Source organism: Lissotriton vulgaris, chromosome 5, assembly GCF_964263255.1.
Source record: "Lissotriton vulgaris chromosome 5, aLisVul1.2, whole genome shotgun sequence".
Classification (NCBI taxonomy): domain Eukaryota; kingdom Metazoa; phylum Chordata; class Amphibia; order Caudata; family Salamandridae; genus Lissotriton; species Lissotriton vulgaris.
The window spans coordinates 629,069-656,168 of NC_141693.1; the positions used below are offsets into that span (position 1 = coordinate 629,069).

The following is a 27,100-nucleotide window of genomic DNA, read 5'->3' on the forward strand; positions in this document are numbered from 1 at the left end:
ACTGGCACACGGACGAGTGGAGAGTAACAGCAGTCCTACGAGCTTAAACAGCCACACAGAGAGTAAATAAACAGCACAACTTCCAGTCCATTCCTAGAAAGAGTTAAGAGAAATTATTCTCCCTGCCCATCTCAAAGCAAAAAGAGGTGTAAGAGCTGACCATTCTCATGAAAATGAAGCGTTACAGCACAAGACTGCCAGCTCATCCAGGAGGTGAGTAGCGTATTCCAATCCAACTTGGGGAGAGAAAATGGTACGACCACAATGCTCTCAGGCAACTCAAGAGAGAGTGAGAAGAAGAAACAGAATACCCAATTCCAAAATTGAAGTAAAAAAGTGAGTTAAGCACAATGTACTAACACTATAAATGAACCACGGTATAACCACAGTAAAAGCTGTACGAGCACATATTCTATACGCATTTAAAGGAAGAGTCATACGTGCGCATACAATACCATCCTAGCATCACTGCTCAGAAAAAAAGAAAATGTAAGCTCAGATCTAGCAAGAAGAGGCGCTGTTTTGCCCAATGCCTGTAGAAGGAGACGTTTTTTAACACAGAGCACACACCCCTCAGAAAGATCCTAGAGTAAGCAAGCACCATAGCCCCAGAAAGATCCATCATGTTAGTGCAATACCATCTGCACCTTCTAGGAAGAATTAAGAACTTGAACCCACAAACTCCAGGAAGACCAAGTAGTTTGAGTATATACAAAACAACACCCCACAGTAAAAAAAAAAAAGAATGACTGAAGAATCTACTCGGAAGAGCGTAAAATGTGGGTAAAACACTACTTTCACCCAGCTATGAGAACCAATAACGTGAGTGAAGCTTCCACTCCGAGAGTCAATAATGGGGGCACACCACTGCCTGAAAGAGCAGAGTGTAAACACATTCTTTGCGGAAGAACCAACCAGTTTCCATCACCCCTCACCCTTTCCCGCACTATGAGCCATGCAAATACTCATGACAGCCTATCAAAGCAAGAGTAAACAAGGCAAGCACAAGCACCCTGCCACACCCTCTAGGAAAAGCTGGAAGTGTAGGCAAATACATTTTTCAATCCAAGGACTAATAGAGGTGGAAAAGAAGGCACTGCAGCTGCTTACATATGATGCCCTTTTGGAGTCTGTTCCCTACATAAGTGGCTTCACAGTACCTTCTTTACTCCTGCCCTTCAGCTCTCTTACCTTTCATGTGCCACTCCTTTTTCCCCACTGTCCCAATCAATCTGTGATTCATGGTTGTTTACCAAATGTCTCTGTTCTCACCCAGCACTGTATTACACCTAGCCCCCCGTGTTCCCCACTTAGCCTCCCCAATAACGTCTATTTGCTCCATAGCCATTGCTTTATCTCCGCTCCTTTTCATCTACCTTCTCAACCACATTAGTAACGCCTCTTTCTCCCATCAACCTCTTATCTCACTCTCTGGCCCCTCATCGCTTCATGCTATTGCTTCCTCACCCCTCAATACTAAGCTCTCGTATCCAGCTCTTTGCTACTTTTTAGCTATTACTTCTACATGCATCGCGTCATCTCCTCTCCTTTTCAGTTCACCCTCAACCATTTCTCTAACTCCTCTTTCTCTCCTCGAACTCTTTTCTCACACTGACTCTTCTCTCTGGCCCCTCGTCTCTCACACTAACACTACTTCTCCCCTCAACATTGATCTTTCTTACCTATCCATCTCTTTCCCATCTTTTATGTGTAACTTCCACATGCATCTGTCTAATGGCCATTTCTACCTTATCCACTCCTCTCGTCTACCAACATTTCTCCTCCTCTCTTTATACATCTTCCTTTACATCAGTCCTTTAATCGTTCCTTCCCTCTCTTCGTTTCCTCGTCTACATCCTGCTCTCACTTCACTGGCCATCACCGGTCACTGCCTACATTGCTGTCCTCCGGCTCTTCCATTCAACTCACCTGTCTAGCTCTTCAAACTACCACTCTTATTGGCCTCATCTTTCTCCTACCTCTAACCTCACTCTGTCTATACCAAATTAGCATCAAAATATTACCTCTTTCCCCTAGGCATCTTGTTGGCTCTTTCCATTCACCATCTAACTCGCCAATTTTCTTCCCATCATTCCTCATCTCTTGCTCACTCAATTTGTCCTATCACCATCTCTCATTATTCAGCCTATTAATCTTCGGCTTTGTCCCAAGAGTCTCAGATACTTAGTTTCCACTGTATCTTATTTCCTTCCTCCTTTTTTGGCCCCTCTTTCCCTTCAGTGCCTCTTCACTACACGCCTCTCTTCATCTTCCTCCATTTCCCATCAGCCAGTCTCTCGTCCCTTTACTTTGACTCATGGTAAGCTGAACTGGCCCTGCTGTATCTGCATGTCACTCTGTGGGAAGCCAGCAGCACCTCCAACCCAAAGATTGCCATGCACTTTCCTCAAGCCCTCTGTTTTGTTGATACTTCTTTTCTCGCCAAATCCTAAAAACACTGAATGGCATCTGCTGTAAGGCTTTTCTAGGGCTTCCTAACCCCCAATGTTACAGGTTAAAGCGCTAAGAGAAATTATTCTGCTGCCTGCGGCATGCATCCCTTCCCTTACAGGACACTTCCATCCCCCCACTCCACCAGGTACTGTACGGTCCCGTCCATAGTCTCTCTCCGAGCCAGAATGCGCACTGACTCTCCACGGGCCAGCCGTCCCACAGCTCCAAAGTAGGTAGGGGCAGAAGAAGCACTGGTGCTGGTACTACTGGAGGGCTGGGCAGGGGGATCATCTGCAGACCTTTTATTGGCATGGCTGCTCTTGCAGGAAGGTGTGGAAGGCAGGGAGCGGCACTTTTCTCTCTTTGAGATGTCAGTCTCGTAGGACGGAGCAGGGTAGGAAGAATCACGTAAATCAGGACCTTCTTCACTGCAAGACACGAAAACACAAACAACTTCTAAATTATCAGATGCACAGGAAATTAAAGTTGGTAATTATGCCTTACTTCATTCACTCACTATGTTCCAAAGCCAATGGAAATCTGTGACTCCACAGTAATGACTAAACAAGAAAAGCTACTTGTAATTTGTTTAGGTGTGGAAGTCAAAAACTATTTCCTATCCGAAGCATTTCTTCAAAAACTCACAAACCACATTTGATGAGCTATTCATATTTTAACAAGCCAATTTCAAGCGGACTCCTTTGGTGCTGGGGACGTCACACCCCTGCACTGTACCTCTAGAGTGTGGAAGAAGTGGATGCTACCATGTATTCACAACCTCTACTCCTTACCGTTCATGCCCCTACCACTGGCTGCCTGGTAACTGGTCCCCCCTAAAGTCTTCAGCATTTCTGTGAGTCGCTACTGTATTTATATACAGCAACAAGAACAATACGGATCAGGAAGGGAATGAGTTGTTTACAGACATTGCAACAATAACTACATTAGTCAATGGAGCAACAGATCACAATAGTATCATGAACACAGCTGCAGCAGCGGCAGTCAGGTAGTGAAATAGCTAGGACTTCACAAGCCCCTATTAAAGTACTTTCACCATGGACTCCATGTTTTTGTATTGTACTTCTGCACACCACGAGGTTTCTGAACAATAGGAGCACAGAAGTCCATGTCCCTGGTTTATTCCTCCTGTGTGGGGAGCGATTGGCCAGATCCCTCTTGGCTATCAAAAGGACCATGGCTATATGTATGTGGGGTGAGAGGCCCACTCCGGTGTTCCATAATGCTTGTGCCTGGGGTCATAGATTATCCTCCTACCCATCGCATTCCCCAGTATGTCACTTACTTTGCACCAATAATCAGTTACTCTGGGGAATTACCATATTACGTAGTAATATCTGCCTCTGGCAGTTAGGAGTACACACATTTCCTATTTGAAGTTGATGGGATTAGCCAACCCAACATGACTTCCCCCTCATCCAGTTAAAGTATATATGTGAATATATATATATATATATATATATATATATATATATATATATATATATATATATATATATATATATATATATATATATATATATATATATATATATATTATCTCACTGTGCAATTATCGCTTTCACCCACTCATCGTCATCTAGTGTACCTAGACAAATTGCTGCATATCTCCCAATTGTTAGTGATGATTGGGGGAACTGAACCCAAGAGATCTATATATACACGTGAGATTCCTTCTCAATGCCAAGAAGACTAAATTGTGGAAGGGCAGATAGTCTACCTCTGTAGCTTTAGAAAGCATGACACAGTTGAAGATTTAGGAAACATTTAGTCTTATGTAAATGGAAGTCCATGGCTAGATCATCAAATGACCTAATACTGTCAGCTCACCGCACGCCTCACCACACATTGAGTCACTGATCAAGTCCCACTGGGCAAGCCAAGTACCTTACCAAAGAAAAGTCATTGCTATGGACTTATTTTACCAATGGATATATTTTAATGCTTCTTGACAACATCAGGGGCGGCCTTAGGCATGTGCAAGCTGTGTACCTGCACAGGGCGGCTAAACCCAAGGGGCCACCACGCCAATATATATCCTTAATATAATAATCCTCTGAGGATAGATACATATTTGTGTGGCGGCCCCTGGCAGGGATTTGGCGGCCTCCGGCTCTGTTCCACTTCCAAACACCCAGACCCCCCCCCCTCATCACTGGCCTCTGTGCCTGCGTTCCGCCTGGGGACTCCTACCACGCTCCCTGCCTAGGGCCACCATGAGCCTAGAGCCGCCCCTGACAACATTAAAGTGGAAGTTTGGTGACTGCTGGGAGCATCATAGGAATTGCCTTAACATAAAGTAAGTGGAATAAATCAAATTTATCAAGGAGGTCCATTTCCAGTCTTTCTGAGGGGTCATTCCTAAAGGAAGATATCCGGTCTAAATGGGGATGAGTTGTTAGGCTCAATAATAGAAACCTAGGTCTACCACTCCCAACCCACCATCAAAAGAGGACTGTCTACACTCAGTGATAGACACTCAGAGTCAGCCGTCTGCGGAGAAAACCTCAAATTGGGGATGGTAGCTCTGCAAAGAAGGATGGTGGCAGTGGAAATGGGTAATTTTGCAGTACACAGACAAAGCATGGCATCAATATCATTTTAAACAGCGCTCTTAGCCCCATCAGAATGAGGAGGGAGGCTCAGGATTTGAATGCCTCCTTTAAATTATCCAAAATGAGGGTTATATTCAACCCCCAACACCGGTGTTGACTTCTTGTAACCTCCATGGCCAAATATTGGAAATGGTCACCCACTATCAGAAGGGGAGCAGGGGCAAGTGAAGACATCGGATTCCTACCAATAGGGATGCTAATGGATTTCTTCAGTTGACTTTGGGGCCAGAGGCCTCACCGTATATCTTTAAAATATCCACAAGGAGCAGGACAGAGGTTCTGGGCTGTTGGATATAGGGCAGCGTGTTGTCTCTGTATTGGGAGATCCTGTCTTGGGTGTGGGTTATTTGCCCACTTTATCTCCTTTACTTGGGTGCAGCCAAGGCATCTACAACCAGTACAAACAACAGAGGGTAGAGTGACTGTTCCAACTGCCAACAAGGTCAAGTACAACCCTTTCCGAAACTGATAGTGTAGCATAGGGGAGCCGTCACCGGCTTCTCGGGAGGTAGTGTGGGGGTTGCACAAGCTCAGAACTCCAACCAATGACCACAAAAAGGATTAGTTACTTACCTGTAATCCTAGTTCTCTTCCAGGGGTATCCTCATCAAAGTCATAAGCATTAGAATATTCCCGCCCATGCGCGGGACCCCGGAAACATTATATTACATGTCCCCACACATATATATATATATATATTACCTACTGGCGGTAGCCAGTAGGTATATATAGTTAGGACCTAGTTTCCATAGGAAATCACCAACATTCTATTGGGAATAACTTTGGCGCTGGTTGATGAATCTTCGCAAATTTCTCAAAGAAGATGGCTCGCACCGCTCCTCTCCTTCCCCGAAAGTTTGGGGGGGATTAGTCAAGTGGGGGCTGAGAAAAAAGGAGGGTCCCAAAACGTGTTTTACCCATGTTAATTTCCATAGGACCTTTAGACACGGCTACAGCTTGAACCGCTGAAGGGAATTACACCAAACTTGTCAAAATGGTAGTGTCCGGTACGCAGATCACGCTTTTGGTTAAATAGTGTAAATCCCTCCAGTAGTTCCTGAGAAAATTAAAAGAGAATCAAATTATATATCTATAAGCGCGCACCGTGCGCGCACCCCGCGATTTTTCGGAATTTCTTTTTGGGGGGTGGGGGTGGGGGGATTTGGGGGGCTTCCCTCTTTTATTTTCATCTGTTTTATTTTCATTTCGAGGGTGCCCACCCCTCGTTTTACCCCCGAGATCACCGCCGCGGCCCGAGCCGCCTCAAGATGGCCGCCGCCTGGTTGTGGGCGGGGCCGGGACGACGTGGTTTCCGCTTCCCCCTTCCTGGGGGAAGCCTTTCATCAGCCCGCCGGTCTCCCGTGCCGAGGGGGAGACCGGATAATGATGCCGGCTGGTGCAGGGCTCCCGTGTGCTGATGAGCCCCGGAAAAAGAGGAGACGCCGTCCGCTTGCCCGCCGGTCTCCCGTGCCGAGGGGGAGACCGGATAATGATGCCGGCTGGTGCGGGGCTCCCGTGTGCTGAGGGAGCCCCGGGAAAAGAGGAGACGCCGTCCGCTTGCCCGCCGGTCTCCCGTGCCGAGGGGGAGACCGGGTAATGATCATCTGGTGCGTGGCTGGTGCGGGGCTCCCGTGTGCTGAGGGAGCCCCGGGAAAAGAGGAGACGCCGTCCGCTTGCCCGCCGGTCTCCTGTGCCGAGGGGGAGACCGGGTAATGATCAGCTGGTGCGGGGCTCCCGTGTGCTGAGGGAGCCCCGGGAAAAGAGGAGACGCCGTCCGCATGCTCGCCGGTCTCCCGTGCCGAGGGGGAGACCGGGTAATGATGCCAGCTGGTGTGGGGCTGGTGCGGGGCTCCCGTGTGCTGAGGGAGCCCCGGGAAAAGAGGAGATGCCGTCCGCTTGCCCGCCGGTCTCCCGTGCCGAGGGGGAGACCGGGTAATGATGCCAGGCGCTGATGGAGCCTACAGGTAACTGTACTAAAGTGCTGCGGGTGCCACAGGGTATGGACATGGTTGCTGGGTGCTAGGGCTACTATCGGGATGTAAATCGGGGGCTCGGCAGTGGGGGTAAGCAGTTGTCAGAGGAATTACCAGAGAATCAGTGGCGAGTAGTTGGCAGGTGGAGTACGAGTAGCAGTGGGAGCCTGTAGAGCCTAGAACGGTCCGAATGTTGTGGGACAAATTGTGGACCAATGGGGGTGTTGGAGTCTTGGCGGCTATGATGAGCGGCCAGGAGGGGGGGGGGGGCAGAGGGGGGTGGTTAACACAGGTAACAGGAGAATAAAGGCCATACCTGTTCGAGAGAGCTTGGGAGATGTCAATTGGGAGAAGATGCCCCTCTGTAGTGCTGCAATTGTAACTTTATTAATGCGGGCAAGCCACAGACATTGTTCCTTATTCCAACTTGTGCTGCCGCTTCCCCTTCTCATCCTTCCACCTACTCGTCACGATTTTGGGCACCATCTTCCTATTTCTCGGGCTTTAATTTTTGAACCACAGGACCACACACAAAACTGCACAATTAAGCAAACAAAGAACAGAGGCTATTTCATAAAAGTTCTCCTGTGTGCTATTTTATTTAAAATATAATACACAGCAAGAGTTTACTAACAGGCCATACTGCGTAGTGCAGACAACATACCATTGTGTGCTCAGTTACTTTAAATTGCCCCTTAATGGTTCGGGTTCAGTTTTCCTAATGTTGGTCTGCGCTTTATCACTACATCTAAAGTTACTTTAAATTGCCCCATAATGCTTCGCATTCTGTTTTTCTCGAATTGGTCTGCACTGACACCTCATTCTGTGCCGCTTGGGAATGGGAAACTGGATTCTTACTCCTTTATTAATGGAATGTCCCACTTCGTGGTTTCCACAATCTTGTCGCCCTGGTACCACCCGAATACAAACACCAAACAAGGGCAGGATAAACAGCAACAGAGCTTCCCTGCAGGAGCTTTCCGGTGTGTTTACAAAATCTTATTGCCAACCTTCATAGTTAAGTTTACTTTCATGCCCATTCACTGTTTGGCCTCTCTAGTAACACTGCAACCTCTTCACTAACTCACCACTTCACGTACAACACTTTTCAATGCACTTTACAGCAAGCTTTTTACTGCCAGTGATAGGCATTGAAAAACTGCTATATATGCACCCATCTAAATTAGGTGGGTGGTCATTTACTATGCCAATAGCTCAAACTCTCGCAAATGCGAGACCTATTGCATTGCAAATGCTTGTTATTAGTTGATAGAGCAATATATGTATATATATATATATATATGGCAGAGGTGCCCGCGAAATAAAACAGCTTCAGCACTAGCTTTGGGTCTGCATCCTTTCTTGCTGGAAAAGCGGATTTGGGAACGGAGTTCAGAATATATATATATATATATATATATATATATATATATTTTTTTTTTTTTTTATCCAATGTGCCAGAGCTTCGAGAGGTCACACGACAGCCTCCTGCCATCCGGCTTTACAATGCAGACTGCTTTTCAGTTCCAATTAATATTTACATTGCCAACGCGTTTCAAGGTCAAAGCCTCTTCTTCCTGGGCTGCAACAAACATGACAATTAAAACTCGCTTTTCATTTCCGGTGTTATTCACCTGCCTCCTATGGGCGTGGGTTCAGTGCACTAGATTTTGGTGCATGATGGAACATGTATTTCCTTGCTGCAAGCATTAAGTGTCAACATTTCGTTTGTATTTTTAAATGCATCATTATTTCCTTTAGTAGGTTAGGAGACATCAAAGCAGGCTAATTTTAGCATATAGAAAGCTGTGCTCAAAAGTCCTGATAGTTCAAAACCTGCAGCCTCACCAACTGGTAGCAGAGTTCCTTCCCCAGCTGGTGATGGTGCTCCTCTCCACGGCCAGGCTGCCGTGTGTATGTTTTTTATCCAATGTGCCAGAGCTTCGAGAGGTCACACGACGGCCTCCTGCCATCAGGCTTTACAATGCAGACTGCTTTTCAGTTCCAATTAATATTTACATTGCCAACGCGTTTCAAGGTCAAAGCCTCTTCTTCCTGGGCTGCAACAAACATGACATTTAAAACTCGCTTTTCATTTCCGGTTTTATTCACCAGCCTCCTATGGGCGTGGGTTCAGTGCACTAGATTTTGGTGCATGATGGAACATGTATTTCCTTGCTGCAAGCATTAAGTGTCAACATTTCGTTTGTATTTTTAAATGCATCATTATTTGAAAAGTTTGTCTGTCATCGTGTGCATTTCCGAAGCTTTGGGCAACTTGTGAAATACAATAATATAACGGCAGTCCTGCCGTGGAAGTAGCACCGCCTATACTGAGGACCGTGGAGGTTGGAACTTTTCTTAACTCCATTGCGGGATAACAGACAGCATGATTTCCACCAGCAAGGACGTCCAGAGGCCCACTAAAGGCAATTATGACAAATGACTAAATTTAAACAGCAAAATAAAACCCACTGTAGGATGTGATTCGAGCCTGGGAACACCATGTTCCATAATGCATCAATTTCGAACTTACCTGAGTAATCCAATCAAAAGGCAGGACATTATTCAAATGCACAGAAAATCGAGGCTAGATTGTTTTGCTGGAGTCAAACCTGTGAACAAGTGCAGTGTAGCACGAAACGCGTCAGGTGAAAGTGATTTATTTCTGGATGTAAAATGCTGGTGTTTTGCGAGTAAATGAACTTTGAAAAGTTCGTCTGTCATCGTGTGCATTTCCGAAGCTTTGGGCAACTTGTGAAATACAATAATATAACGGCAGTCCTGCCGTGGAAGTAGCACCGCCTATACTGAGGACCGTGGAGGTTGGAACTTTTCTTAACTCCATTGCGGGATAACAGACAGCATGATTTCCACCAGCAAGGACGTCCAGAGGCCCACTGAAGGCAATTATGACAAATGACTAAATTTAAACAGCAAAATAAAACCCACTGGAGGATGTGATTCGAGCCTGGGAACACCATGTTCCATAATGCATCCATTTCGAACTTACCTGAGTAATCCAATCAAAAGGCAGGACATTATTTAAATGCACAGAAAATCGAGGCTAGATTGTTTTGCTGGAGTCAAACCTGTGAACAAGTGCAGTGTAGCACGAAACGCGTCAGGTGGAAGTGATTTATTTCTGGATGTAAAATGCTGGTGTTTTGCATGATGTAATATGTGACATCATCAGCAGTGGATTACGGGTGCGCGATATATAGTTAGTACAACTAACTATATAGGAGCAATTTCAATGGTTTTGTATGAGTTAGTCCAACTAACTATATAGGAGCAATTTCAATGGTTTTTTATATGTTTATTCCTAACTATATAAGGCTTGAAACCTATGGTTTTTTCAGTGAATTTTCAAGGTTTTTTAAATGCTAATTCCTAACCATATAAGGCCTAAAACCTATGGTTTTTTCAGTAAATATATATATATATATATATATATATATATATAAAAGCAATTGCAGCCTAATAAACACCAGCGCTGAATCATGCTGTAAAGAATTTCCACCATATATGAATAACATGCATTAGAAACATGAGAAACAACAACAAAGTTTGTTTAGAAACTGTTTTAATGCTCAGAAAGCAGTAGAAATTCTCATAAACCACTGAAAGCATAGAAAGCTCCCAGGCTGCATTGCAAATACACAGTCTAAAAAGACTGAAAAGCTAACCTGTAGCTGTATAGCAATAAACTGACACGTGCCTTTAAGGCACTCATGACCCCCAGCTTCCCATCATGCCTCAGGGGTGACAGTTAGGTCAGTTGTTCTTTGCGGGGACTGAAAAAACCATTGAACAAGGAGGTTAACAATCTCCAAATTAAAATAGTCCTTTCCCGGGGAGGCGGGAGGGTTACTTATGACTTTGATGAGGATACCCCTGGAAGAGAACTAGGATTACAGGTAAGTAACTAATCCTTCTCTTCCAGGGGACCCTCATCAATAGTCATAAGCATTAGAATAGAATAGCGAGCCTCACCTCATTTCCCTGCGGGCAAAGCAGACCACAGAAAACGTGATCAGTAAGCCTAGTAAAAACCAAGCTAGGATAGAGGAAACCACTATCCGAACAGATTTCTCAAGGAGGCCAGGCCTACTTCAGCATCAGCCCTGGAATCAGATTCTAGGCAGTAGTGCCTCGTAAAAGTATGAACTGAATTCCAGGTTGCGGCCTTGCTAATTTTTGACAAAGGGACGTCATGCAAGAAAGCAACAGTGGCCGCTTTCCCCCTGGTGGAATGTGCCTTGGGAGGTAAAGGTAAGGGCCTTTTCGCCAGCTGGTAAGCTAAGGTAATGCATGAAACAAACCATCTCGAAATGGATCTCTTAGCGGCTGGGAAGCCTGTTCTTATGGCGCCATAATTAACAAACAGTTGATCTGTCTTCCTTATTTCCTTGGTACTTTATAAGTAGATCTTAAGCACCCTCTTAAGGTCTAAGGAATGAAGCGACCGCTCAGCTGGGGTCGCTGGATCATGGAAGAAAGATGGCAGGGAAATGGACTGATTGATGTGAAAATCAGACACCACCTTAGGGAAAAAAGAAGGATGCACCCTTAAGTCTACTCTGTTATGGTGGAAAACAGTGTAAGGCTCATTGGTACACAATGCCTGGATCTCACTTACTGTGCTGGCTGATGTAATTGTAGGAAGGTGGATATCTGACTATGGTTGCCCCCAACTTTTTGCCTGGTGTTTTGCTGGTTTTTCGACTTAGTTGACCTGGGACCCTGCTATTCAGGACCCCAGGCCCACTGCTCTCGCCGTAAAATGGATTCCATGTACCTTAGGTACATATCTAATTGGATACTGGGTAACCTTATCAGTCCCTGTACAGTGTACTATAGGTACCCAGGGCATAGGTGTACCCAGGGCCTACCAGGGGCTGCAGCATGTATTATGCCACCCCTGGCTGGCCACCCAAATATGACACAACTGGCTGCACGACAGCTGGGGCAAGGTGGTGTAATCACCCTTTGCTTTAGATATAGTATTCCTATATCTAACCCTAAAATGGACACATATATTCCTATCAGTCACTCCTATGGCAGGCCTTATCAATCCTGGAGGCAGAGTGCTTGGAATTATGTGAGATGGTGCTCTGGCATGAGCTGAGCCCGTTTGCAGCTTGCGGAACCAAGTCCTAATAGCTGTTCCATGATAACGCGTACCATATACTCTTAAGTGCATTATAATCCTCGCGGTTATTTGCCAACTTTGGTATCGCTTTATCAAAACATGTCGAGTAAGGTGTCATACGAATTGGAATACTAACCCCTCGCCAATTCTGGCGACGGGGTTAGCATTCCACCCTTCTAGAGGGACACGAAATGTATGTAACTGTGAAACCCGGTTAAAGTTAACTCGAGCCTCAGCATCACAAAATGGATGCTGCCACCACAGACACAAGTCTGACCTCCTGCTGCTGGGAGTCCTTCCAGCGAGGAGAGCTTGGACAAAGGGTTTCCTGTCAGGGGCGGTGCTAGCACCATCCCAGGCAGGGTTTTGTGTATCCCAGGTAAGCAGGGCTGAGAGGAAGGTGACTGCAAGTGGCACCCCGGTGCTCACTATGCATATTCCGGCTCAAACCAGTTCCAGGGGCACCCCAGCCCCTGAGCTGGGGAAAGTCCAGACAAGGGAGAGGGGTATAACCACCCCCCTCCTGGTCCCACCCATGGGCAGGACCTAGTCGCGTGCCAGCCCCGTTTCTTAGGATAAAGGTAGGAGCGAGCCCCCTTCCCAAATTAGATCATCTTGAATCTTGAACTACTTTCCACGAAAGGAACTCTTGACTTTCGTTGTAGACTCTCCCTTGTGGCTAAGGAGTAGCCACCCTGCACCCGCAGGCACCACCTAAGCATCGCGGTTTGCTGCACGTCCATCCTCCGGATCAAGACTGACCAGCTCGACGAGACCCGGATTCCCTGGCATCTCTGACCTCTACCTGCATCATCAGCCCAGCTGAGATTCGTGGGTGTGACGAGACCTGAGGGACCGGCCATCTTCTAAACCAGCACGACGCTTAACCAGCACGACCGCCGAGGGATCCTCGAGTGAGTGCACTGGGGTTTGAGAAGCCCCAACCCTGAGCAGCTCCAGCACCCACGAGATCTGCGTGGGGCCCTTCTGCTCTTTGCTGCCCACTGCGTTGTCCGGTCACTTGCCCGTTGGCTAGTGGCCCTCCTGACGACGTACCACGACGATTTCAACGCTGGTCTGGTTGCTCCAGGCTGGCCCTTGCTCCCTTCCAAAAGAGGAGCACCCCGGACCCTCCTGGTCCACTCCAGACGCCATCTTTACTCCACCGCGTGGGCTTGCCTTAGCCAAGGCTTGTTGCCCCAATCTGGGGTCCATATATTTTCAAAAACAAGGGGGACCCAAATAAGTACCCAAGGACCTTGGGCAATCAATTATTACGAAAAACAGTGGTCCGTAGGATTAAATTATCACAAAAACAGATGCACATATAGACTCCAATCAGTACTATATTGACTCTTGTTTTCAGTACCCAGCCGGGCCTGAAATTTTATTTTAAATATAAACAAGTTTAAAAGACCATCAGAGAGGTCTAATGCAAAAGTTGATAGGGTACAAGCCTGTACCTATCCAAAAGTAAACTTTGAAAGGATTGAAAGGTAGGGAAGAAAGCAAGGAAAGGAGGGTAAAGAATATCAGGCAAAAAGAACATGGGAGCCAATTGTCCCTTGCATCAATAGCATATTCGCACAGCAAGTTCAGACAACAAATTCATGTAACAGTTTCAACGCGATGGGAAAGTTACAGAATTTGGAAAAGTGTCGACGACGTTTCGATCCCCGGCTCCTAGTGAACTGGGATCATCATCAGGACATAAACAATGTTTTGCCTGTATGTGCTTTTTTAAAAAAACTGTTGAAAGTAACATTAACAAGGATGGGAGAAAAAAGGAAAAAAGAGAAGAGAAATACGTTTAAATATGGCACTAATTAAAATTGTTCTTTACAGGTACAATGCACAAAGTATACATTTATATCATGCCATTGTGATGTTGACTTCAATCAAAAGTCTTCCAGTGTACCAATCTCATGCTAAACGGAATGGTGAGAACAGTTTAGACTGAAACCGAATCGGTTTATGGCACCGTGAGTTTTAAGGCGCTAACCTGGTTGTGACTACTGGTGTCGCTTTCGAGAAATGCGCCGTAGTGATGACTCATGTGAGATTCAAGCTATTAGGGGCATGCCGCCCGGTGCGCTTAAAAAACGATTCCGGACACTTAGAGCTGTGGTCAAAGTATCGTAATTCAACATATGAGTGTCGATTTGGTGACTGCGACGTAAACATGCGTTGTGTGGACGTGACGGGATTCTCTATGTGCCTCATGAAATTACAATAATAGTAGGTGAAGTTGCACACCTCTTCGAACGATCCTCACAATTCTCCTGTGATTCTAGGAGAGATTGTAGGGTGGAGGGCTGGTGCCTAGAGGAAAGGGAATCAAATGAGTATCAAGTGTTGATATCATGCGCTGGTGAATTGTGGCGGGGGGAACAGGACGTTACCTCGATGTCCTGTTACGATAGGTTTAACATTGTGGCCATTAGTTCATATCCAGCAACTGGAAATCCCGCTAGAAAGGGCCGGTATACTTAATCCAGACCGCTTGAAAGTATGCGCTTTGAGTTTAAGGTCTGAAAGTAAACAGGGATAAATTGGATTAAAAGAGAAGGCACTCCAGGCTCGTGGCAGGAAGAGAGAGGGGGGCCGGGGCCCTTACCTTAACGTAGAGTCAGTGCTCCTTCACTCGCGATCCGAGCGAAGAACGGGCGGTGTGCTCAATGGCAGTCCGCCGGCTTCCCGATAATGCGGAAGTGAGCGCAAACACAAGGACGCGTGAAATAAACATCGATGAGGGAGTGGGAGTTGCAAGGGGCGGGGAGGGTGTCCCGGTGGTGGCCATCTTAGAGTGGTGTCGTTTACGTAAGCCGGGTGATCATGCTCTTTCCCATGCAATTCCTTAGTACACCCTGATTTACTTGATAGAACAATAACATTTGGCAAACATTACATGGCGTTTTCATCAACCAAGTTCAGTTTCTTTCCGTATTGATATTGGAATTCGAAGACGGGCAGTGGCAGACAAGATGTTGAAACAACCTGTACATCTGAACAACAGACAGAATTGACTATTGACCCAATTGGTCATTTTGAACAGTCTCTCAGGTCAGCATCTGACAATTCACAGCAATCCTGCCCAGTCCTCAGTCCGATTAAGACCATTCTGTATTGTGTCCAGCAATATAATGCATTTTAGTTCCTCCTTATTGAGAAGTTGAGCCATGCATCCTCCTCTAGGTGGTAACTTTAAAGCCTTCAACACAGTCCACTTTAAGTCATTTTCTGTGTGCTTGGCACTGATGAAATGTTCCACAAGCGGGGCATTCTGGGTCTGGCAGCGAATGCGGCTCTTGTGCTGGCAGATCCTTGTTTTCACCTTCTGTGAAGTTTGACCCACATACAATTTCAAACATGGACATTGAACCAAATATATCACATTGCAAGTGTTACAGTTTGACAGTGAAGAACTAGTAAAAGTGATGTTATTAAATACTCTGGTTTTTCCTTCAATAGTTATGTCACATACACTGCAATTGCCACATTTCACATGTCCTACAATGGGGGACAGACCCCATATAGTTTCAAGTGTAGATGGTTGACTGGTACTTGGCAATGCGGCTCAGACTAAATGGTCCTTCAAATTTTTGCTTTTTTTGAAAGCAAATAAGGGACGCTCAATTTCTAGTACGCCTGCATTAATGACAGACCAGTGGCGGAGTATCATTTTTCTCAATTTGTTCGACACTGGGGAGAACGTGGTAACACAAGCTATTCTCTCTTGTGGGGTTTTTTGAGTTGGAGTCAACAAAGTTTCTCTCGGTCTGTACCATGCTCTTTTAAGGGCATTTTTGACAATGCGTCTAGGGTAGCCCCTGTTTTTTAGTTTGACTGCTAGAATGGCACTTTCTTTAAAGTAGTCCTGCCTGCACGAGCAATTTCTCCTAATTCGCAGGAACTGTGAGAATGGTAGTGAATCCCGCAAGGCTCTGGGGTGGCTGCTGGAATAATCTAGTAGTGTATTACGCTCTGTAGTTTTTCTAAACAGGCGTGTCAAGAGAACTCCATCCTGGTGGAAGATGGAAAGATCCAGGAAGTCAATGGAGGTTTTATTTGATGTGAGGGTAAAGTGGAGGCCACAACAATTATTGTCCATCCAGTGTTGGAAATTGCGCAGATCATTGACTTCACATCTCCAAATCATGAAGATGTCGTCAATGTATCTACGCCATAGCCCAATTCCTGAGTGGAAGGTATTAGAAGGCGAGAGTATAACCTCATTTTCAATTTCATTCATGAAAAGTATAGCCAAGTTTGGAGCAAAAATTGCTCCCATACTTGTCCCCTTAATCTGTTGGTAAAAGAGGCCATTAAAGGTAAAGAAGTTTCTCGTCAAACAGATTTTAAGTAGCTGTAAAATGAATGATGTTGGTATTGCGTGAGGGCGTGGGCGTGTGTCCAGGTTTTTTTTAATCACCTTCAGGGCCGCTACCTGGGGAATATTTGTATAAAGGGACTCCGCGTCCATGGTGCATAGAGTGTCTGTTACTGGGTCAAAAGGTAAATTCTCTACCAGTGAAATCATGGACATGGAGTCTCTAACATAACAAGGTGTGGAAGGGACAAATTCCTTTATAAAGAAGTCGATGAAGGCTCCCAATGGCTCTAGAATAGACCCACAGGCTGAAACAATGGGGCGTCCAGGTGGTGCAGTGAGACTCTTATGGATTTTCGGAAGAGTGTATATCACTGGTGTTCTGGGGCTTTTAATATTTAAGTAGTTATACTCTTTTTTAGTTAAAAACCCTTCAGTCAATGCGTCCGTGGTGATTTTCTTTATCAATTCTTGAATTTCCTTTGTAGGATTGGACGCTAGCCTTTGATAATGTTCCTTATTATCTAACTGTCTTAGTATTTCTGAAGTGTAAGAGTCTAGATCTTGGAGAACGATTAAGCATCGCGGTTTGCTGCACGTCCATCCTCCGGATCAAGACTGACCAGCTCGACGAGACCCGGATTCCCTGGCATCTCTGACCTCTACCTGCATCATCAGCCCAGCTGAGATTCGTGGGTGTGACGAGACCTGAGGGACCGGCCATCTTCTAAACCAGCACGACGCTTAACCAGCACGACCGCCGAGGGATCCTCGAGTGAGGGCACTGGGGTTTGAGAAGCCCCAACCCTGAGCAGCTCCAGCACCCACGAGATCTGCGTGGGGCCCTTCTGCTCTTTCCTGCCCACTGCGTTGTCCGGTCACTTGCCCGTTGGCTAGTGGCCCTCCTGACGACGTACCACGACGATTTCAACGCTGGTCTGGTTGCTCCAGGCTGGCCCCTGCTCCCTTCCAAAAGAGGAGCACCCCGGACCCTCCTGGTCCACTCCAGACGCCATCTTTACTCCACCGCGTGGGCTTGCCTTAGCCAAGGCTTGTTGCCCCAATCTGGGGTCCAGCATCGCCGACAGCAGACACCTTCGTGGGACAGCTCGCACCTCCAGCCTGGTTGCCGACAACGCCTCCTAGCCCGTGTGACTGCAGAGTCCAGCGTCGCCCACTCACCTCGTCGAGGTGACTTCATCCGGTGCCATCCTGGTGCCCACACAATCACTGGCTAGTGATTAAGAGCCGAGTCCCCTCTGCTTTCAGGTCGTCTCCATCACCTATCCAGGCTTGGATCACTCCGAACATCTTCACTGGTCGCCTGCCAGCAACTTCTTCTTTCAGGCTCCATAGACTACAACGAGGATTCCCGACGTCTTTTGAACCCTATGCAGCCGCAGCCCCTGGGACGCAGCGGACAAGGTAAGTGCATTTTATTTACTTTTCTTTGCGCATTTACTAAAATTCGGTATGTACGGGAGAGCGGGAGGGAGGCGGGTGGCGGGCAACTTCGCTTCGCCCATGGAGTGGGCGTAGTGTTGCCTGCTACGCCTATTTTGCAAAGGGCGAAGTAGGCAACACTACGCCCACTCTGTGGGCGTAGCAAAGTCCTTCGCCCAGGGTTACTCAAAAGGAGGGCCCATCAACTTTGATTACACCAGGTTTAACTCCCACGGAGGAGAAGGGTTTCGAACAGGGGGATACACTTTCTTTAACCCCTGTAAGAAGTCCTTGACCACCTGCATTTGGAAAAAGGAGGGCTGACTGGGCGACTTCCTGTACGCCGTAATGGCAGATAAATGCACCATGATAGAAGCATACTTAAGACCAGATCTTGCTAGATACAGAAGGTAAGGGAGGATGACATCCTCCTGCCCCTTTGTAGGATCAAAGTGATGTGCTCTACAGCAAAGAAAAAACCTCTTCCACTTAAACGCGTATGACGTTCTTGTGGAGGGTCTTTTTGCTTCTTTTAAAATATGCATACAATCAGGAGGCAGATTTAAATGTCTGTATTGCAGGACCTCAGGAGCCATGCTGTCAAGTTCAGTGAGGGAAGGTTGGGATGAAGAATCTTCCCTCCCATCTTGGTCAGCAGGTCCGGCCTGCAGGGTAGTCTCCTGTGTGGAAGTACCGACAGATGTAGAAGGTCCGGGTACCACCACTGCCGTGGCGAGTCTGGAGCTATCAGAATCATGGTCATGCTGGATCTGAGTAGCTTGGGCACCACCTTCGGGATCAGGGGCAGAGGAGGAAAGGCATAGGCAAATGTCCCTGACCAGTCCATCAAAAGAGCATTCCCCCTTGTCCCTGGACGGTGGAATCTGGACGCGAAGGCGTGGCATTTTGTGTTTTCATCGTCCGCGAATAGATCTATTTCCGGACGATCCCAACGATGGAAAAGGTCCGCCACCACCTCGTCGTGTAGCACCCAGTCTGGCTGATCTTCGAAGTGCCTGCTGAGTGAGTCTGCCTTGACATTTTGCTCTCCTGGAAGATGCACCCTGGACGCGAAGGCGTGGCATTTTGTGTTTTCATCGTCCGCGAATAGATCTATTTCCGGACGACCCCAACGATGGAAAAGGTCCGCCACCACCTCGTCGTGTAGCACCCAGTCTGGCTGATCTTCGAAGTGCCTGCTGAGTGAGTCTGCCTTAACATTTTGCTCTCCTGGAAGATGCACCGCCACCACCGAGAGGTTCCGGGCGAGCAGCCAGTGCCAGATCGCTTGTGACTCCAGGGAGAGAGGACGCGACCGAGTTCCACCGTGCTTGTTCAGGTAAAACATGGTCGTCGTGTTGTCTGTCTGGACCAGGACTGAATCGGACTCAATAGCAGGCAGGAAAGCTTTCAGAGCCAGATGGACTGCTCGTAGCTCCATAGCATGTTGATGTGGTAGGTCTGTTCTTTTGCCGACCACCGTCCCTGAATCTGAAGGCACCCCATGTGTCCCCCCCAGCCTTGCAGAGACGCGTCTGTCATCACCGATTGCACTGGTAGTTGCTGGTGAAAAGGGACTCCCACCATCAGATTCCGCTGCTGAGTCCACCATGAGAGGGAGGATCTCGCCGCCTGGGAGAGAGAGATCTGATCCTCCCAGCGACCTGTCGACTGATCCCACTGGTCCTCCAGAGTCTGCTGCAAAGGACGCATCCTCAGCCTGACGTTGGGAATGAGAAAGATGCAGGACGCCAGGGATCCTAGCAGGGAAGCCACCTGCCGTACTGTCGGATTCTGCACCTGGAGCAGAAGCCTGCATCTCTGTCTCATGGAAGACAGTCTCTCCTCCGAAGGATACGCTCTTCCCACACTTGTGTCCAGAACGGAGCCGAGGTAGTGGGTGGGCTGCTGCACTGACTTGTCCATGTTTACATGCAGCCCGAGGTCGTGCAGCTGCTGCAGACAGAACTGACTCACTTGCAGTGGGGATGGACCTTTTAGCAGCCAGTCGTCCAAGTATGGATAGATGAAGATAACTTTTCTGTGAAGAAAAGCTGCCACCACTGCCATGCATTTGGTGAAGACTCGCGGAGCCGACTTCAGCCCAAAGGGCAGGGCCTTGTACTTATAATGTTTGTGGCCGACCACAAACCGCAGGTACTTCCGATGACGTTTTGCGATGGAAATGTGGAAGTACGCATCTTGGAGGTCCACCGAACACATCCAATCCCCTACTTGCAGATGTGGACATATTTGGTGAAGGGCCAACATGCGAAACTTCTCCTTCACAATGACCTTGTTCAGAAGTCGACGGTCCAGAATTGGTCGAAACTTGTACTCCTGATCTTTTTTGGGGACAAGAAAGTATCTGGAGTAAACTCCTTTTCCTCTTTGAGCGGGTGGAACCTCCTCTATCGCCTGATTTTGGAGAAGAGCTCTCACCTCTTTTCGAAGCAGCTTTAACTGATGAGGACAAGACTTTTTTGGTGGTATGTCCTTCGGAAGCGCACGGAAGCGTAGCACATATCCATTGCGTAGTATATTCAGCACCCAGCGATCTCCTGTGATGCCGGCCCACTCTGCTAGATGTTGAGAAGCACTTCGTCCCACTGGAGTGGGCAATGGAGGCGGAGGAAGCCACTGCTCATGACTTACCGCCTCTCGTCGTGGTAGAGGACTGCTGTTGGTGACCACTTCTACCTCTGTTGGACTTTCCTCCTTGAAACTGGGTCTTCCCCAGGTTCTTGTTTTGGGACCACTGAGGGGTTTGAACCCTCTGTTGAGGCCCCTTGCGCTGGTTGGATTTGTAGCGGCGCTTAAACTCCTTCTTCTCCAACCCAACCGCTTTGACCGTGTCCAACCTGGTTTCAATCCTATTCATCTCTTCGTCAGCATAAGAGCCGAAGAGAGAAGAGCCAGAGAACGGGAGGTTCATGATTCTTTGCTGAGCATCTGGCTTCAGTCCTGTTAATCGTAACCAGGACGATCTCTTGGTGCATATTCCATGCGCGTAAGAGTGCGCTGATAGCACTGTTCCATCTGCCTCTGTGCTTATCACTTGGTTAGCCACCAAAGATCCCTCTGTGACTATCTCAGCGAAATCCTTTTGGTCTTCCTTTGGGAGCTTGCTTTTGAAACGCTCCAAAGAGTCCCAGAGAGCTCTGTCATACTTGCCAAACAACGCTGGAGACTTTAAGGGAGGCATTAGCAGACGTGCAGGCCCTGCGACCCCACGAGTCCTGGGACCTGCTTTCTTTGTCTGGTGGAACAGAAGAAGTGGCCGAAACAGCATGCGTCTTCTTCGCTGCCGTCACAATGACAGAGTCTGCAGGCGGATCCGTCTTGACGAAGACCGGATCCGAGGTAGCTGGCTTGTATTTCTTCAAGAGACGAGCCAGCACCGCCTTAATGGTTGCTGGAACGGCGATTTAGAAGCCGATGACGGAGGACGTCTCTCACTCCACGCCGAGTGTCTTCTAAACGACGGCGGAGTAGTATCCGGTCTCGGCGTCGAAGGTCTTCGAGACGACGGTGGAGGGGTTTTTCTCGCCCTCGACGCCGAACGTCGTCGTGACGACGACGGAGACCTCATCCTCGACGCCGATCGTCGGCCAGTTGACAACGGCTGAGGGGTCCTTGTTCTTGACGCCGATCGCTGATGGGGCTGCGATGACAGAAGAGAGCCTGCCCTCGACGTCGAACGCCTTGCCGACGGAAGGTCTTTGCACCTCGACGCCGATCGTTGCAGAGTTGACGACGGCAGAGGGGTGACACTCCTCGACGCCGATCGTCGTCGAGATGACGACGGCGGAGGGTCTCTGCTCCTCGACGCCGATCGTCGCCGGGTTGACGACGGCGGAGGATCTCTGCTCCTCGACACTGATCGTCGCCGGGTTGACGACGGCGGAGGGTCTCTGCTCCTTGATGCTGATCGTCGCCGGGTTGACGACGGCGGAGGAGTCTTGTCTCTCAACGCCGATCACCGCCGGGTTGACGACGGCAGAGGATCTCGAATCTTCGACGTCACGACGCACCTTTTCTCGACGGCGAGCCCGCTGTCGAGGGTCTTTTCTTCGATAAATGACCCATTTGAAGATCTTCTTTCAGCGCTGAGCCCGACGCTGAAGCTGCAGGACGCGAGGACTTACTTTTAGAAGATGTTCTAGCCCTCTTGAAGCCCTTCCTGACTGGAGATCTACCTCTAGACTTCTCTGCCAGGCCATAAATGCGAATTCTTTCCCTGTCCTTCAAAGTTCTTTTGGACAGGTTCTGGCAGTGAGAGCAGGCCTTCGGGTCATGATCATCAGGGAGACAGAGAATACAGACTTCATGAGAGTCTGTTTTGGCCTTCTTCTTACCACAAGAAGGGCAAGAGTCAAAAAGAGATGGCATTTTAATGTGTGAAAAATGTCCAAACCTGTCAAAAATAGACAGCCTCTTACTTCTACTGATGAAAAACGTCGAAGTAAGGAATAAAAGTTGTCATAAGTGAAAAAGATTTTCTGAAGAAATCAGAAAAGAGTGGAGCTGTGTTGCCAGGATCCTTCCTGAAGGAGCCGGAAAGAACAACTGACCTAACTGTCACCCCTGAGGCATGATGGGAAGGTGGGGGTCATGAGTGCCTTAAAGGCACGGTGTCAGTGTATTGATATACAGCTACAGGTTAGCTTCTCAGTCTTTTTTAAACTGTGTATTTGCAATGCAGCCTGGGAGATTTCTATGCTTTCAGTGGTTTATGAGAATTTCTACTGCTTTCTAAGCAATAAAACAGTTTCTAAACAAACTTTGTTGTTGTTCCTCGTGTTTCTAATGCATGTTATTCATGTATGGAGGAAATTCTTTACAGCATGATTTTGCTCTGGTGTTTATTAGGCTGCAATTGCTTATTTTTAAGTATATATATATATATATATATATATATATATATATATATATATATATATATATATATATATATATATATATAGTTATATATTTAGTTATATATATGTGGGGCACATATAATATAGTGTTTCCGGGGTCCCACGCATGGGCGGTAATATTCTAATGCTTATGACTTTGATGAGGATCCCCTGGAAGAGAACTTCAATGTCCGGTCCAGTGCTTGTCGTTTTAGGAAAAGAACGTTTTTGTTACATATGGCTGTTAAGTATGTCTCTCATGATACTCTGTTCCAATGAAGACCACAGCTTTGTGTTGTGGAGGAAAGGCACAAAGGGAGGTAGAGCAGGTGGTTAAGTGTCTATATTTTTTCATATAAATGACTCCCCCCATTACTCCTCTGTCCCTGCATAGCAGATTAAAGCAGGGCCAGATGATTTAGCAGTCCATTTGGAACATGAAATCATAGAAAAGTAAAATAATGAATAGCAGATGTGATATCACTAACAAGCTATTTGATGTAATTGAAAATCTCATATGAAATACATCCCTGTTATTCACTGTTACCCATCTCAAATTCTACACTTTAATCACACAGCGGTACCAAATACTACTCAATTCAATCCAGTATGCAGGAAGTGAAATTAGTTAAGACACTCCTTTGTGGGGCGTGGCCTGGAAACATGGCAAACAGGACGTGAGCCCTTTCACTCCCAGCAGGCCAAGCTGCTAAATTCTGCTTAATCCTTCCTAATCCTGGTCACAATATCTTTCCTGCACTTCCTTTGTCATCATGTCCTGGTTCTTGAGCAGGAATGGTGTAAATTTAACACATTGCTCCATTTGGACCATAGAATCACACAGCTGCTTTGGTGCTGCTTTGGTGCTGCCTGGTTGGCCTTGTGGGATCATGGCGGCTCCCTTCTCACTCTGAATAAGGAGCAGACAGTGTTATGCGGTGTGCCTGGGATGGAAGCAGTGGTAACCTGCCCGCTCGTTGCCCCGCTATGCCTATATGTTCATTCCCCTGCGGAGTAGAGGAGCATGATACCAAACAGAAGGTGTGGGCCTAAGCCCCAGGCTAAAGTTGCCCTAGGTGGCGGCGTGGCAAGCTTGCGCTACATTGTGTCCCAGGCCCTAGGCGCTGAGGCTTCCCATCAACCTTCCCCCTACTTCTCTGACTAGCAGTCGAGCCTTTGAGCAGGAGTCTGTGGAGGAAAGCCTGGGTGCTGCTTGGGCGCCCATTCCTGGTTTGTTACGGAGACACCAGGGGCTTGGCGTGGGGCGAGTCCAGACGAGGTGGGCGACCCGTGGGGGAGGGAGTGCGAGACCTGGTAGAAAGGGCGGATCGAGGTTTGGAGACTCAGGCTGGTGGGAGACACCGGCCCTTTGTCTGGCCTCGCTGATTCTTTTGGACGGCCGGGGCTGATGTCAACAACAGCGAAGCCGGAAAGGTGTGCAGAGCATTCAGAAGGTCGCTCACGGCACAGCAATATTAGAATCCTGGGGATTCCGAAAGAGCGGAGAAGTAGTGTGTGACCTGTTTTCTTGAGGACTGGGTGAGCACTGTCCTGAAACCTCGAGGTCTGTCTGCCTTTTTTTGTGGTGGAGAGAGCACAGAGCCGTTCTGCCCCCACTGAGGCCGGGGGCTCCTCCCAGGGCCATCATTGCTAAAATTCTTAATTACCAGGAGAGAGACCGTATTTTAAGAGAAGCCAGGGAATAGAAGGTTCCCCACTTTGACAATAGCAAGATTGCCATGCATCTGGATTATACCAAGCAAGTACAAGACCAGCAGAAAACCTACATAGCTGTTAAACAGAAGCTGCAGTCACTTCAGCCACGGTGTATGCTTCTATATCTGGCAAGATTGAAGGTCCACTTCAAAGATAAGGATAATTTTTTCGACCAACCAGATGATATTAGGAATGGGTGGAACTCAGGGATTTTGCTGTGGTGCCCCAGTTGGGTGGCAGTCATCGAGAATCCTGGGGACATTGATCACGTGTGGCGCTACCATTCTGCACAGCCTACAGTTAACCCGAATGTGCCTCCTTTGTGTGAACACTGAGTAGTGACTGATGTTGATGGCACAATGCATCGGTCTACTACGGAGTGCCCAGTGGTGGAGGGCAACGTTGTGTCGAAGATATCCTCACATGGCGAGGAAAATGACTTACAGGGCACTGGAACTTATATGATACCGGATACTAATGCCCCACCCGGGACGGATGCTGGGGAGGACACACAGGGGGTCCTGGCTGATATTTAGCATGGCGTTTTGCACTTGGGTGGTGTCAGCAAGGACACAGTTTGGAAGGACGGGCCTGCAAGGGGGCCAACTCAGACTTGTAAGTCACATTAGATAGGGTTGGAATGGTAGTAATCAGAGTGAAAATATCAGATCGGAGTGTTTGTTATGGGACTAGATCACTGTTGTGGGAAATTTAGTAAGATGGAGTTGTCACAGTGTGCGAAAATGCAGCTAGCTGGCGTTTGTTGATAGGTCCTGGTTGGACCTCGGGGATGGAGTGCTTGTCCTGGCACATACGATAGGTGGGCTCCGGTGGCCAGTATGTTGAGATGTTTATGCCGGAGGGTGGGGTGGGGGGGGGGGGGAGGGGGAGGGTGAATGGGTTGGATAGTGTGGGTGGTTATTAGGTTTGTTTTTTGTTTGGAAATTTAGTTTGAGTTTTGCAGCATTTCGGGGAGAAGGGGGTGATGCAGGGAGATGGCACAATTGGGACCACCTTTACCTTTCATGACGCAGGGTGAGTTCAGAATCCTCTCCTGGAATGTGTGGGGACATGGCACATATGAGTACTCCTTAAAATGGAATTAAAACGATATTGCATGTTTACAACAGACACATTTAGATGATCCTGGGGCTGCCAGTTTGGCCAAGAAATGGAGAAGGTTAGTGTTTCATTTGTCCTACTCGACTTAACCAAGAGGCACATTGATATGTGGATTGCCGAAGCACTCTGTATCAAGTAAAAGATTGTACAGTGACAATTTTATCAAGCAATTACAAACACCAATTTGACAGAAGTGAAAAAATTTCCAATAGATGAGTAAATCTTGGAATCTTTAATGAAGATTACAGCCAGCCGACACGTGTTTCATCGCCTTCGCGATTCATCAGGGCTGAAACAAACAAATGAGTAGCGTCTAGCATATTCTTTGTACACATAAATTTACATACAAGACCATAATTCTTGGTCCTTACGAGCATACAGTGAGTGCTTCCTCTTGCAGTGAGCATACAGTGATTTTTTCAAGTTTGTTTCACTAGTGCCACCACAATACATCCGTGTCGAAAAAGGAGTGTCTATTATCGATGTTTTATAAGGACGTGGATGTATGTGATCATGATTGTGATGGATCTGTGCAGGGACGGAAAATTCATCAGTTATCTCCAACGACAAAATGACACGTGCTCTACCTCGCAACGGAAGTGTCCTATCCGTGTACGGCTCTTACATCCATCATGCCGAATCTTAGTGAAATAGTGAAAACATGTGTCATTATAAAAGCCTACCTAGATGGCCGTGTCAACGTCAGAAGGTCTATATGTTTGTTGAGAAGAAAAAGACAAAATCGGAAAAATCTCATCACTAATCGTACTAGCGTGATATTCAGGCAAGATATCACCATAATGAGACTGTCCGCCAGTAACTACAAGCAGACTCACCGCTCAGCTGGTGATACTTCCGACCCAGCCGGCTGGGTCGGAAGTATCACCAGCTGAGCGGTGAGTCTGCTTGTAGTTACTGGCGGACAGTCTCATTATGGTGATATCTTGCCTGAATATCACGCTAGTACGATTAGTGATGAGATTTTTCCGATTTTGTCTTTTTCTTCTCAACAAACATATAGACCTTCTGACGTTGACACGGCCATCTAGGTAGGCTTTTATAATGACACATGTTTTCACTATTTCACTAAGATTCGGCATGATGGATGTAAGAGCCGTACACGGATAGGACACTTCCGTTGCGAGGTAGAGCACGTGTCATTTTGTCGTTGGAGATAACTGATGAATTTTCCGTCCCTGCACAGATCCATCACAATCATGATCACATACATCCACGTCCTTATAAAACATCGATAATAGACACTCCTTTTTCGACACGGATGTATTGTGGTGGCACTAGTGAAACAAACTTGAAAAAATCACTGTATGCTCACTGCAAGAGGAAGCACTCACTGTATGCTCGTAAGGACCAAG

At 47.3% G+C, this 27,100-nt stretch overlaps 1 protein-coding gene across 1 annotated transcript in view; it reads right to left on the reverse strand.

Annotated features, from left to right (window-relative positions):
- Positions 1-561: 561 nt before the first annotated feature.
- PHF1 (PHD finger protein 1) overlaps positions 562-27,100 on the reverse strand; it is a 1,060,025-nt gene continuing 1,033,486 nt past the window's right edge. The window contains exon 15 of the mRNA XM_086920608.1: positions 562-2,882. Within this exon, the coding sequence (XP_086776734.1) occupies positions 2,567-2,882 (316 nt within the window). The 3' untranslated portion in view covers positions 562-2,566. The remainder of the gene's footprint in view (positions 2,883-27,100) is intronic.